Genomic DNA, 15,491 nt, shown 5'->3' with positions numbered 1-15,491 from the left:
GTCGCCCATGGCCTTTATTTATACGGAACATGAGGGCGACGGCAGGAATGCGCCTGGGGCCTTCATATAGCTGTTATCGCAATATTATAATAGTATCCGGCAACTGAAGCGTCCTGTGACCCATTACTTTCCGCAAAAGACGTAATAAAATCGAGCATTCACCATGCGACAATTCGCTGCGCCGCAACAATGTCTTCTTTTTTTTTTCTTTTTTGGGGCGGGGGCCGGCGAAATAGAATAACGTAAGGGAAAGCATGTTGGCTACAATCGAATGCCTACTGTGGGCCCCTAATGTGTCTACCGAAGGAATATCGAAGAAAACGTGTGACGCTTGGTCCACAGAAAATCATACGCATACTGCTCGGTATCCTACACCGGCGAGACAAAAATTTCCGGAGAGGTTGCGCTCAAGCGAACGCGTTGCAATCCGTCGAGTCCCCGCAGTGCTGGCGGCGAGCGACTATGGATTGTTTCTTTTTCTAGTCTGCTAGCCAGAAAGCGTCCAAAACTCTGCCAGGCGAAAATGCAGCCGGCCAGAGAAAAACAAACGCGCATCCAAGTGTACCGCGCGGTTGTCAATGCAGCACGAGAAAAACGCATGCGCTCTGGCTGGATCGGCAGCCCGCGGGTTGCGAGATAAAAAAGAAAGAAAAAAAATGAGGCTCAATGAAATAGGCTCAATGTATCCTCGCGAATAAATGTCTAGGTAGAAAAATAAATAAGAACTTAGTTACAATGGTGGCTTTAGTGTCTTGACATGGATGCTTTGGCGCAGGTGAACAAAAAAATGTTCGTATTCTTTTCTGTGACCTGACGGCACAAATGAACCACCACAACGCTTTGTCTCATCGGACCTCTCTGCGTGCTTTGTCAACTTGTCTGATAGTATGTTGATTTGGCTTGTCTCGTTGTATAGCCCGATGTACGACTTTAGAAAAGTCGATGCACCTTTGGCATCAAATGTTTACAACAGCATCATTAAACCCACAAATTTCCGGAATCGAAAACATAAAGCACGACTTTGGTAATGTCAATGCACCTTTGGCAACTAAATGTTATGAGAACTTTATACCCACCATGTTTCAGAATTGAAATCCAAGCGCTCCGTAGATTCTGCGGCCTCCGCGAGAAGCCGAGACGAGCCCGCTCGCCATCAAATAGCCCTTGAAATTTTGTCCTCGGTGGGGCTCCTTGCGTTACAATATGTGACTCCCGATGCATGGGCGTTGCCGCGAAATCCAGCCCGATTTCGCAATGTTGGCGCTAAAATCTCTTTTCGAGCGTGAATTAAGGACATTCTAGACAAAATCGAGCATGATTTCGGGCGCCGGGAGTTGTTTTGGCCGGCGGCGCATATCAGCACGAAAAAATTTCGGGGGGGGGGGGGGCTGAAGCCCCATAAGCCCCCCCCCCCCCTGGCTACGCCCCTGCCTATATGCCTTCGCTGCATACTGTTGTACGACTATGTGACAAGTGTGCTACAGGTGTACTAGTCGTTAGTTTGACGGAATACCGTCTGGAAAATACCGTCGGGGAATACCGTCTGACTGGCATCGTGTGTTCAAAACTACTTAAGGGTCTTCTGCATAGCTGGCATTCCATTGTGAACTAGACCTCGAAAGATCATTTTGTTTTTACTGCGGCCAATGACCCGCTTCGTTTCTAACAGTACTGGTGCTCATATCAGACCGTAACGCATGAGCATAATGAACAGAGTATGCATTTTTTTCCTTTTCTTTCATCTCATCACTTGTCAGCAACAAATCCAGTGGAAAACCTTACAATCAAATCTGTCTCTAGCAAATAATCTTTTTGCGGGTGGTATCTTCCGACAATTGGGCCACGCTTCGTTTAGGTTCAAAGGCTAAAGGACTGAACCGGGCCGGGCCGGACCGGTTAAGGGCCAGAAAAAATGGCCCGTGCGGTGCTCTAGTGCATTGTGCTCTCTGAAAGACTGCTTCAGCATTCTCTTCGTACCCTATACGGTCTCTCTCAAGCGACCTTCAAGCTCTTTCTATTCATGCAAGACAAAAAGGATACGTTATGGCCTACTCAAGAATACACGGACTAAGGCCACCCTGACAGAGAGCAGGCGTTTTCTGTTACGATTTTTCACGAGAAAGAACGCTTTCGGTCTCGTGTGGCGTTCGTGGTCAAAGAACCTGACCATCCACATACTCCCAATATTGTGTTTCAAAGGTGTCAGGCTTGCTTCCTTTAAGATAACGAATAAGTTTCATCCCTACTATTTGACCTTGCCCGCTTTCAACACGACCCATCTCCACCACCACTATAGCTGGAATCACAGGAAAGGCAGCTGTAACACATTTTCAATTTAAACACGTCTACGACTCCTGAAATGCTCGCTGTCATATTTACAGTAATAAATCTGACACGTCTTCATCATCGGCCATGTACATATGGATCCTGTCAACGAAGATAACAACTGCGGAAAAGCTCAGTCGCAAAATATCTACCGCGGCTACTGAATTGCCTGCACTGCGAGCAGCATCTTGTAGCAGCCAGTTCGTGAGTGAGAGGTTTTTCTGTGATTCGTGGCCGGCTCTGCAATGCCTGAGCTCATCGCGTCCGCGAGGCTTGCTAATTACAGTCATTACCTTTTTACACATAATGGCCTATAGGGTAAGCCATGGTGTGATGCTGCAGTAGTTGCCCGTCCGCTGTGGCATAGTCGGCAACGACAGGGCTGACCATGCTGCCGGAAGTGCATACAGAGACACCTGTCTGATAGCATTTCCTTGTGACACCAACCACTCTGATACTAATTAAAGTGTAGCCTGCATGGGGTGTGATGTGATGGGGCAATAAGGACCCCATAATCGTTTTGATCCCAGCTCTGACTGGTATTCGACGGGGTCTCGATAGACGCGACGGTATGTGCCTACACGGCGTTCCTTTGAATATAACTTAAACGTCGCTGTCCGTGCAGCCGTGAATGCCATTGTACTCCCAGATTTGAATGAAGCAAAGATCTGTTTATAATCACGAATGAGAAGTGTGTCTTATTTTCGAGACAGGGCGACATCAGTAACTGTAATTTTGATTTTGGGAAGTTACCGCAAGCAATACACGACAGTTGAAGAAAGAAACAACATGAAGTGGTACTGATAACTGATGATTTAATAAAACGAACGCCAAACTTGTTTAGATCAGACACACGTGTGCACCCGAAAAGCAACGTAAAGACCAATAGGAACACAGAGCGACCTTCAACAGGCTTTGATACAAAAACTACGATAAACACTGACAGACTGAGGCGCCGAACCCGTTTGTATCACAAGGAAAGAAACAAAAGTTCTTTCTGAGAAACCGCAATTGACGGCGAGCCAACGCAATCACCATCCTTAAAGCGTCGCATGGCCACTGCCTCTGCAATCTCTCTTTCTGGCTGGCCATTTTCTCTGCCGATAATCTCAGTCTTTGAAAACAAAGGAGAGCAGCCCATGCAACTACGGCAATGAATAGCCCAGTTCGACCCTCCTGCAGCCCCTAGGGAACGTCCATGCTCACGCAAGCGAATATTAATGTACCTACCGGTTTGTCCAATGTAGTATCAGCCGCACTTTAGTGGAATGTTATATATGACACGTGTTGTGCAAGGCACATGGGAAATTTTATGCTTGATTTCACCGAGCCCATGGTTCCTCTTTCCACCATGCTGCAACGTGGAACGTTGCAATGTTCCAACGTTCCAACGTTCTGACGTTCCAGTTTACAACGTGCTCAAGGGACAACATCAACCCCATATTTACCACAAATCTCTTTAAGATTATGGGAAACCTTATGTATCTAGGGAAGTACTCTAAAATTCTTCCTACTAGCCTGTTCATTACGAATTGACGGCTCTTTGTCCTTCTTTCGAAGCTACCCGCCATGGTTGCTCAGTGGCTATGGTGTTGGGCTGCTGAGCACGAGGTCGCGGGATCGAATCCCGGCCACGGTGGCCGCATTTCGATGGAAGCGAGCTGCGAAAACACCCGTGGACTTAGATTGAGGTGCATGTTAAAGAACCTCAGGCGGCCGAAATTTTCGGAGTCCTCCGCTGCGGCGTGCCGCATAATCAGAAAGTTGTTCTGGCACGCAAAACCCCATAATTTTTTTTTTGAAGCTTCACAAGCAATGATTCGGCAACTGAAAAGAAAAGAAAGCTCGCAAACTCGCCTTTTCCAGCCGTCCCACTTGAAGTTGAAGACTAGAAAGCTGTTTGTGGTGACATGATTTTGATGAAGCATGGTGACATGATCTAAAACATGATGATGCTATACCCCACTTATAAGCTTTGAATGAGATGAATCAAAAGGCAGCAATGCTTTTTTGGACCTGGGCTCGAAGGCCCAGCAAGCATGGTCAGCGGAGAGAAAATTTAACTGTAAATCTAAAAATTGGATTGACTCATTAAATCATAGTTGTCAGCACCGCTTCGTGTTGTCCCTTTCTTCAAGTGTTGTGTATTGCTTGTAGTAACTTCCCATAATCATGAATCACCAACTGGCCTACACCTATACTCTGCTATGTTACAGTAATTGTAGTGCGCGCGTCAGGCAGCCTTTAATTATCTTCTATAGTAAAGGGTCGCCCTGCCTGAACCGCTATATGTCGAAATTGAATACGTGTGTCCATGGTAGCGTGTGCGCTTCCTCTGGCGCTGCCTTCGCCAGATGGGTCCATCACGGCCACCCTCCTTTCATAAGCCCTCCCCCTTCGCTGATCCCCGTTCGGGTGTCAGCCACTGGAGCTAGTCAGTTACAGTGCGGCGAGCGGCAATTTTGTGCCTTCCTATGCCTTACATTTGGTTTAATAAACTACTACTACTACTACTACTACTACTACTACTACTACTGCTACTACTACTACTACTACTACTACTACTACTACTACTACTACTACTACTACTACTACTACTACTAGTACTACTACTAACATCTGCTTCTGCTCAGTTCATGTAATCTTACGCCCGCATTTGATTATCATCAATTCTTACCAATTTGATTAACTTTCGGCCATTCTAAACTACTTCAATCTCTTTTGCTTCTTGTTCTTTTTTTCAGACTGCGGAAGGAAGCTAATAAACTTTTGCCAAAGGAGAAAGCGGAGTACTGTTATGTGAGCAAGCCACTTCCGACTTCCAGACGGTGGAAAGTTGCGAAAACAACGCCCGCAAGTGAAACACAAGACACTAGTGAAAAGTGCTTGTCTTGTAATGTCGTTGAGAGGAAATAATGGCAAGAAGAAGCCAGCAATGTGGACAGGACAGACGCTCTGTCCTGTCCACATGGCCTCTTGCTGTCCTTTTTTCCGCTCAGTGGCATTACATGATGCACCAACTGGCCCAACAGTCAACGCTTCTGTGCTTGTCTTTGCGTACCGCATAGGTCGTGCTTCTCCTGTCCACAATCTGAAAACGCCATAAACTCAGTCGCAAGAGTATACCACATGCAGCTATTGGAAACCACGCGCTTCAGGAGGCTCCGTTTTAAATTTAAATCAGGGGAAAACAGGTGATGTCGCCCACCAGCACTCGCACACATGCGAAACTACAAAAGTTGCGCACGTGTACACGTTAATATGCACGTGCGGATGCTGGTGTCTGACACATCGACTTTGCATGCAGCAACAACTATTCACATATGTCTAGTAAGGGGTTCTAGCTCCAGAGCATACTTCACTCTTTTGCTCAGTCTTTCGGAAAAGAAAAATGTGCATATTTTTAGCGTCTTTCTTGCGTTGAGTCATTAGTATTACGCCTCACAGAAAATTGTTTTTTGCTGCACTATAGAGTAAAACACGTGAGCTGTGAGCTGCACTGTTGCAACAAGGTGTTCTTATTTTGCCGCCTCCGCTGTCTCCCAGAGTTTGGCGCTCCTGCACTATGCTATACTTTTCGAGGAACAATAAATCTTCGTCCTGAACTCTGCTGACGTGTTGGTGACTGCGAAGCGAGGCCCTTGTGTTCTTCCTTGTTATGGGACAGTGCCACCGTGCTTAGCGAAGTCGAAAAACACGTTCATCATTTAAGCGGTTTAACCCTGCCCTCGAGCTTGTTGCCTGGCCCGGTACGCTCATCTGCAGCTCGATGTTGTCCTTTTGGGTGACGAAGAACGAAGAAAAGAAATAAAACGCTGTAAAGAAGGTCCTAGCTCTGCAGGTTCCAATCGAACGAAAAAAAATGACGTGAGTTAGACATTCTAAAAACTGTTTTAAGTTTTGTTTAAGTTTTAAATATATGGTTCTTTTTACCATGTTCTTTTTGTGCCTTTGTTTTTTTTTGTCATAGCGTTAGAATTAGCGATGGAATGAGTAGCAGTGAATGGAAGTATAGAACGGTATTGACACTAAAGGTACAAAAATTGTTCTTGAAGTTAAGAGTGAAAATTTAAATGGCCTGTAAATTTAAACAGCCTCTTCTAAATTTTTCTCTTTGTACGAAATGTCTCTCCGAAAGAAGGCTCCGGCGCACCTGAAGAGTTCTTTTTTTCCATGTGTCTACTTGCGATATCTTCACTGCCATTATTTTCTTTAAGGCTCGCTACAGTAGATTAGGTTTTAAGCGTAGCTCGACTTCGCAGATGACTGCATCGAAAATGTATTAGTATGCACGACAGCTCAAAAGGAATGGCTCTTAGGGAAAGAAAACACAATCAATGACATCGACATTTAATTATAGGCAGCCAGGGCAGGAAGGAACTGTGAGGCAGACAGATGATAATTTGTGCGGTACTTGTATAAGGCAGGTGCCATGCAGGAGGCCTGAAAGCTATTGCGTTCTACGAAAGCCTCATAAGGGATTAACCAGAAATTCTGTATGTCATTTCAAGAGACAACGACAGCTGTCTTCTGATGTCTGCGCTCCACTTCAATGAAAAATAGCAATGATAATTGTGCACGTGTGAAGGCAAGACGACGCTCACGTTTAAGTAATGCGGCGTTTTGTCCATGTATCTCGTGGTCCAGAGTAATGTTCATTGTGAGTGACAGCATCAGCTCTGGCCATTTTAAGCATGCAGTTAAATAGAACTTTAATGCCGTTCTTACTGATGCAATCCTTCATATCAACTTGACCATTTCAAGACCACGGTCATTTAACATTTCATCTAACTATATCTCACCCGCCCCCTCACGCGCAACATGAGGGAAAGCGTGACTGCAAATGAGTGCTGCTCCACCCAGCGTTGCGCTAAACCTACAGCAAAATCACGCCGAATAGCAAGCTTTGAAAAAATTAAGTCTGGTACCATATGGTATCAATAGCGTTTGAGAATATTATAAGAAAAAAAAATCAAACAAGCTTAAGTTTTGATTCCACACGCTTTAACTATAAAGCAGTGGTTCACATTTTTCTGGGCTGGGCAAGTGTCACCTAAATGATGAAGTGTTGTACTTTAAGTTTTCGTACCGCTGTTTACATTTGAAGCGTTTTCTAGCCATGAAACCCTGCCGTTACCGCACAAAGCACTAAAAAAAGCACAAGAAGTCCCGTACAGGCGGCTTCAGACGGGCACCTACCTATGCCCGGCCTGCCTGCACAAAATCTTTCCGGACGCGCACCCTCAATGCGTGTCGGTTTTGTAAAGACATAGCTAGCCTTGCTCACATGCTCTGGGGTTGCCCGCTGGCGCCGGGGGCCAGGACCACCAAGGAAGAAAGGGACCGAGCTCTACGCAGCTCGGACCTTGAAGCACAGCTCTGGGCTGTCCATCGGGACCGCGACGCGGCGGAGGGGCATGGCCTCTCTGTCCCGACGTGGGAGCGACCCGCTGCGGACCTCAAGAAAGTTATTCATCCATCCATCCATCTAGCCACGAAGAAGTCTCATGGTTTTCTCGCATTGTTCATGGTAACGAGGGCGGCGACGTTTCAATCTTCAGAGGCAATGCGGGTGGCGTAGCCACAAACACTGGCAGCTTTGGGATCAGCCCCAGCCTGTTGTTCTCTTTTCAAACAGCAAGGCTGCGCGGCAACTATTACTGTGTGGGGTTCCAATATAAAAATGCATCCAGCGTGCGTTAAATGCCGTTGAAAATCAGAATCAGAATACAGTTGCAAAATGTGTCACGTAAGTGAAGCTACAGAAGGAGGTCCCAGAGCACGAAGCTCCTCCTGTTAGTTGGCGCATAAAACTAGTAACAATAGTGACAGCAGGGAATACGAGTGAGGTACACAAAATAGTAGAAGCAGAAAATAGAAAAAAAACAAATATACTACATATTCCATAAATACAAATATATATCAATGACTTTGTACAATGTTGCTCTAACATACAAAAGAAGAATAAAGATTGTGCTGATAGAACAAGAACAATACGACAAAATATAAATATCACAGAACATTTACAAAGGATATTTAAAGAAATTAAAAGGTCATACAGAATATCAGTAATGTCTAGTATGTTATAAAAGCATAACTCAGAATTTAGTGCGTACGTGTTTGTGCGAGATAGACGAGAACAAAGCAACCAACTATCTATTAAAAAAGAAAAAGAAATTTCCTTTTTAAAGTTAGATAACGAAGTGGTCTATTTGTGTGAGTCAGGAGGTGATTCTGAAATTATATGCTACAAAAGTGGATGGTTTGTCTGCCGTAGTTAGTTCGAATTAAAGGTAAACGCAAATTATGATCGAGAGCAAATCTAGTTGTATTATCGTTAACAAGCTTGACTTAGTATGTTACATGGCAAGAGGTTATAAGAGATCGATACAAAATGATTACAATATGAAATCTATGCAGTTGAGCAATTCTTAGTATTCGGTAACTGCGAAGCAGTTGAGAGACACTGCAACGAAATGAACTGAAGGTGAGAATCCTGACTGCTTGATATTGAATGCGTTGTAATGGGGTTATGTGTGTAGGATATGTGCCATCCCATGTCGCTATACAGTAGGTAAAATTACTGTGAGTAAAAGCAAAATAAAGCGTTAGCAATGTTGAGGTAGTAAAATAATGTCATGTTTTTAGCATTATTCTTATTCCATGAGCTGTTTTACGCAGCTAATTATTTATGTGAGCTGTGTGCGTTAAATGAGAGTCTATCATGAGAAGCCAATAAACAAAGACGCCAAGGACAACATACGGGAAATTACTTGTAGTTACTAATTGAATTAAAGACACGATAAATTAATGGCAAGTTGTTTTTCCCCACCTGCAGCAAGTTGTTTTTTTCATTCACTTTTATTGCCATTATTTTATCTTTTTTTAAGTCAGTTAGTAAGTACAAGTAATTACCCCTATGTTGTCCTTGGCGTCTTTGTTTGTTGACTTCGCATGATATGATTAATAAAAATCGGGCCCCTCGGTTAACCCCATTTCTTCTCGTTCATTAAATGAGAGTCTAGTGTGACGCCGCGAAATGAACGCTGATTAACTACGTAAATGGAGTGACATTTAATGGTTACTACGTAGTACGGAGTATATGAGAGACTTTTCTGGGCAGAATGAAAAATCATGAATGTGGTTTTGGACGGGTTAATTTCGAGGGAGTTACACCGGCGCCATTCAATTCTGTGATTTAGATCACTGTTTAGTCTAGTTGTGAGAAAATTAAGACACCGGCCAGTAGCAAGTATAGAAGTGTCATCTTAATACAGATAAGAAATAGTAGTGGCCATGCAAGAATAGACCCCTGGGGTACACCACTCTGAGTGAATAAGTATTTTGATAGTGCTTGATTAATATAAGCAGCTTGCTGCCCGTTACATAAATAGCGTTTAAAGATGCTTACTGTGGGACCAGCAATACCGATAGAGTTAGGTTTATCAAAAAGAATGCAATGAGCTATTGTGTCAAGCGTTTAAGTTAGATTAATAAATACAGTCCCAGCATAGTCACCTTCATCGGTGGCCTGGTTTAATTTTGTCAGTAAAAGAGGTGCAAGTTTTTTAGAAAGGCCAGCTTTACTACTGAATTGTTTAGGCAACAATATATATATATATATATATATATATTTATATAACCATTTCTCTATGCATTTTTCTATCATCTTACTGAAAAAATTTTTAGTTGCTCTGGAATTGTTTTCGTGAATATGAGATTGATATGTGAAAGAGGGCCAGATATAAAAATGCGCCATCATTTTTACGTTTGCGGAGTTAATCTCATCAACAACACCTCTACTGGATGCGTTCACGTGATTCATTATGTTTAGGACTTCATTCAGGCCTGTAGGAAAAAAGGTAAAAATATTGTGAGGAACGTTGAACTGATCCTCGAGGAGGGATAGCATGATTATGTGTGTATGTAGTACTGCAAAAGAATTCATTGAACACGTTAGCGATTTCTAAGGAATGAGTGAGCAATAACCGGAATAATTTTCACTAATAGTCGGCTGGTTGTTGTTCTTATTCAAAATCGAATTAATTATCTTCCATCGCTATTTGAAATCATTGCTAGCATTAAAAAATTTACATTCATAGTAGTTTCATTTAGCTTCCTTCAATATTTGCTAAGTGTGTTTCAGTATATGCACTATAATATTGATCGTGTTTTGACCGGACTTCTCTTCCCCTTCTCGCTTCCCCTAGCGTAGGGTAGCCAACCGGACTCTTGACTGGTTAACATCCCTGCCTTCCTTATATCCCCTCCTCTATCTTTAAGCGGACTTTTACTTTGTTGTACAAATTTTCCTTTCTGTGCATGCATTTTAGTAAACTGTTAGTCAGCCATGGGCTGTGATTATCCGAGAAGTTCCTTCGACATTTTACTTCTCTAGAATACTCACCTTTACACCCACAGGTTGGGGCTGAAAACGATATTAGTGATAATGCGATATTAGCGTCTATTTTATTTGTCAAGGAGGACCATTCTATTTGAGCAATCCAGTCGATGAACTCTTGTTTGTTAAGTATTGATTTTTTTAAACGAGTGAACAACATTCGGCGAGTCATGCTGAACGCAGAAAAAAATCAGATAATGGTCAGTAACATTTAGTTCAAGAACACGGTAGTCGTCAGATGTAACAAATTAGAAAACATGTGGTCGATAAGGGTGTTAGAAGATACAAGAATGCATCGAGTGGGTAGTCTTACAAGCGATTCATATCCATATTCCTGAAAACAGTTAGTATACTCACCGGAATGTGGATCAGAGGCATCTATAATGTTTATGTTGATATCGCCGACAACTAAAACATTTTTATTTTAAAGCGCAGCAATATTAAGGGGAATGTTCAGCGCAAAAGTCTGAAGCTGACGGTGATGGCGAACAGTAGATGCAGCCAAGAATAACGTCTTTTGGTTGAGAAGATAAAATCAACACTTCTAACCAAATGGATTCGCAGTTAGCAACAAAAACGACTAGGTCATTCCTGAGCTTATATTTAAGGAATGACGAGATGTATATGGCTATACCCCCATTATTTCCAGATAATTTGTGAGAGTGTTCCGAAACATACAATGGGAAACAAGATAAGTTTTTCCGATGATAGCCATGTTTCGGACAGACAAATGAAGGAAAAATGACGACCGAGTGAAATCAAAGATGATTCCATTTCATCACAATGATTTTTTATGCTTCGAGCATTGAAATGGATTCCTGACAAACAGGGAACTTGAAAAAAAAGGTGTAAGATTTTCTGAAGAAAAATATGAAGCCATGACAGCATTCTTCTCTCGGCTGCCGCGAAAAAAAGCCATGTCAGCTATCAGAAAATTCCGAGATACGCTACCGTCGATATGCGGAAAGCCCAGCTTTCACTTGTTTGTCTCACCTTGATCGAACAAATGGCAGTCCACAGGTATTGCCATTTCTTCTCTTTTTTTGAGTGACAATGTTCTGGCGAAAAACCTATTGTTTTCAAGGTTCAAATGGTCATTCGCAAAGAGCATTATTTCGAGGTCCTGCGAATCCGAGATCCCTCGTGTTAAGCCGCGCCGCACACGTTTTGCTTAGAAACTCTTGTTTCTTTTCGCACGAACTGAACCGGGCAATGATATTCTTATGGTCGCCAGCCTTGGTTCGTTCACCATGAACAATGTCAATGTACAGAGTCTGTGACAAAGCAATGTACACTTATAGCTATCGCTTTTCCGAAGGCATTGCAGTTCTCTCCTTGTGTACACAGAATTATCTTCAGTTCAATCTTGTTCAATCGTGAGTGTTGGTCTAATTCAGCTACACGCTTTGTTAGGACCTCATTTGGCTTTGTTATGGCCTTGTTAGCCGTGACAAGGGTGGCATTTCCCGTCCTGATCTCTTCCACGAGAGTGTTGAGCGCGTTCAAACCCGAGACAAAGCTCTCAAACTCGGACTTCAGCGCTGTAAAATTACAGAACTAGAGAATTACAGATGGTCGGATTTGCCATCGTGTTCCAGTGGGTACCTTCCCATATCAGCGTAGCAGGCAAAGAGGCCGCTGACAATCTAGCGCGCAAAGCGGTGCCATTCAAGCCCACGAAGAAGGCCCCCCAACGACGCAAAAAGAGACATGAGGAAGGCCATATTGATGCGGTTGTATCTCCACCGCGTCAACCGTGTGTTATTAGAGGACTTAACCCAACTGATGCCGCTCTTCTACATCGCATCCGCACAGGGTCAGCGCGAGCTCCATGTTGGCGGTGTCATACAGAATTTGACCCACCATCGTCGTGTCAGCATTATCAAGCTCCTGGTTTCATTGAACGTTACATACTATAGTGTCTTGAATTTGAAGAAAAACGCAAGAAATTAATGGATGGACTCAAGCGCAATACGGCACCACACTCAAATGCAAGGGATGTTTTGTTCCCCTAAGGACATTGGATATTTAGGAGAGAGGTGCTTCTGCTCATCCTAAGGTCCCTCCGTGATACAGGGTTGGAAAGTGAGCCGTTAACCGTGTGGATCGTCGTGGTTTAGAAAACAGGCAACTTATTGGGCTCCGTGTCAACTTGTTTTGATATCTGGTGTTGGTAGCTGGAATGCGAAGTGTTTCAGACCATATCGCGTTTGATAGGTGGCGTTCAGGCGTAGCAATTGCCGACAAATTTTGCAAGGCTAGGTACGCCTGCAGCAAGCGACACCTCTCCTCCTCCTCCTCCTCCTCCTCCTCCTCCTCCTCCTCCTCCTCCTCCTCGTCCTTGATAGTGCGCAAGAGCTAAACGTGTTCTTTGTCACTTTTTCCGGACTCAAGCTACATGTCGCGCAATCACCTACATATATCTTAAACGTTAATTGTTTTGCCGCGTATTCTCTGGGAATGCTGCATGTTATGCGAATTTCGGGAGTTATGTTCCTGTCCGTGCACGCTCGCGCGCACGCACATACACACAGACACACAAATACTTTAATAAAATATAGTTAGACTCCTCACTGCAAAGCCTTTGTAACTGTATATGACTTGTCGCCAAATCTAAAATCGAAAAAAAGAATGTCTGCTCAGCATACGGCCGCAAAGAAAACATAAAGTAAACCTCAATCGAACCGTTTTGTATTGAACAAGTGAGCTATATCTTCTTGTATTTGTTTGTCTTCGAGGAGGTGTTACCGCTTGTAGACTGTTCCAGTTATTCCTGTTCTCCTAATTTACAGCCCAAAATGATTATATGTTTCAAGTGAAGATGAAATAAAAATATAGTAACATTATTTCTAGCGTTCGCAAACACACGCAAACACACACACACACACACACACACACACACACACGCACGCACGCGCGCGCACGCACACACGCACGCACAAATGCCTCTGAGCTATGTTCCCGACGTCGGGTCGCCGACCTCGAACCCTTTTGGTTCGTCTAAATAAACAGCGCTACATAAAGTTTTACATGCTAAATAAAGTGTGATGTGACCAGAAATCGGAAGCAGTAATCGCTGGCTGTTGCGACAACCTACCGTAGATACGTTCGGCCACTTTTCGTTACACCACACACAACAGTTCGAACTGTTGGCCGTGCTTGCGCTGGTTGGTTGTTTTCTCACACGGCATCGTGTACTCACTGTCTAGGCAGCCATCGCCGTACTCCAGCGGCGGCGGGATGAGCACACCGTCGAGGGATTCGGCCGAGTCGCCCTCGCAGGCGCCGCTGCTGCCGCCGCTGGCCCGGGCCGTGCGAGTGCGGCACGAGAAGCCCAGGTCGGTGCTCCCGGCGCCGGACGCGCTGTTCTCCACGCTGCTGCTGAACGCCGCACAATTGGCCATGGCCGCCGCTTGCTCGGACGCCTGGCACCGTTAAGAGCCCCATGATATACGTACTTAGAGAAAAAAGGAGAACGAAGCGAGCAACTGGGATCGAATCAGTTCAGGCGCTATGAGAGACATGTAACCGAGGCCTCTGTCCAGATATGATCACTTATCCAGCTGTGCTAAACGCATCTCGCCTTACTGTATGCGGCGCAGGCGCGCTGCGCTTAGCGGGGAAGCCGTACAGTGTCACTTTGCCTTAGCAAAAGAGATGGTTTCTCGCCATCGTGTGTGCATGCAAGGCAAGGGAAAGTGCGTCCACTGAAATTGGCATCAAAAGAAGTGAAGTTACGTCATTGCATCTGTTGGCTATTCAAGTTGGACAATAGAACTTTGGTATAAGGCCGAAGCAATGCATTATGACTTCAAAGGAAACACATTCAACAACTCTTATCGCCAGACACCATACCTACAGCACGCGAAATCTACTGCGAGTAGACGTACATAATACTAGCTGAAAAGAAATGGGAGCCATATTCACGAATCTTTCTGCTCTTAAGTGCTATTTGCCATTAGCTCGACGCCTTTCCGAATGATATGTCCAGCATGAACATTGGCTGGCATTTGCCCTTACGACCAATTCTATAGCGTAAGAGTTTATTGTGAACATGGGCCACAATGCTGACATTTTATCTGGAACGGCTGCGCAAGTTTTGATCTGCAGTAGGGTGAACCTGCCAACTGTAGGCGCTCTGGCTTTACTTTTAGGACCTAACCATCAAATACGTAAATAACCAAGCAAATTTTAATGTGAACAAGCACTCCGTTGGAGAGCTGAAAGATATTTCAGTTTCATTTCAAATATCCTTCTTGACTGCGATCGCTCTGTTTTTCTCTCCCTTCCTCTCTCTCTTTCGCTGCATATTGGTCATCGTCCACCAGACGAGTTGTTGCTAAAGCAGTACAGTCACATTCTATTTGGTCATAAAATAAATCTGGAGCTCATCCAGTAACTGCGAAGGGCAGTGTAAAAGGCTTTAGCCTCATGTAATTACCTCAGCAGTTATACAAAAAGAAAAAGACAACTCTACTTAGAATACTGACGACTAAAGAGTATTTAATGGGTGACAGCATGTTGCGCATATGATAGTGTTTGGGAACAGTTTTGCCGAGCAATGAAAAAAAATGTTGACGTGCTTCTTCATTCAGGCAGGCGTTAAATCATTAAACTCTTGACAATGTGCGTGACCAAAGTTACACAGCGGTGTGCCTGCAATACGACACACATCAAAAAGCGCATTTAAGGCAACAGAGATGTCCCATCCAACTCAGTGCTGCTTGAATGGGAAGCTACTCGGTGTACTATAATATTATGGCAC

The 15,491-nt window shown here is 44.1% G+C and overlaps 1 protein-coding gene across 4 annotated transcripts in view; it reads right to left on the bottom strand.

The window, feature by feature from the left end:
• LOC135917533 (uncharacterized) overlaps window positions 1-15,491 on the bottom strand; it is a 385,479-nt gene that overhangs the window by 91,686 nt on the left and 278,302 nt on the right. For all 4 annotated transcript variants that reach the window (XM_065451109.1, XM_065451110.1, XM_070532986.1 and 1 more), the window contains one exon: window positions 13,929-14,151. In XM_065451109.1, coding sequence (XP_065307181.1) covers window positions 13,929-14,151 — 223 coding nt within the window. The remainder of the gene's footprint in view (window positions 1-13,928; window positions 14,152-15,491) is intronic.

This window comes from Dermacentor albipictus, chromosome 1, assembly GCF_038994185.2.
Source record: "Dermacentor albipictus isolate Rhodes 1998 colony chromosome 1, USDA_Dalb.pri_finalv2, whole genome shotgun sequence".
Classification (NCBI taxonomy): Eukaryota; Metazoa; Arthropoda; class Arachnida; order Ixodida; family Ixodidae; genus Dermacentor; species Dermacentor albipictus.
Note: the sequence above shows the minus strand (reverse complement) of the source record. Positions and strands in the feature narration are given on the sequence as shown.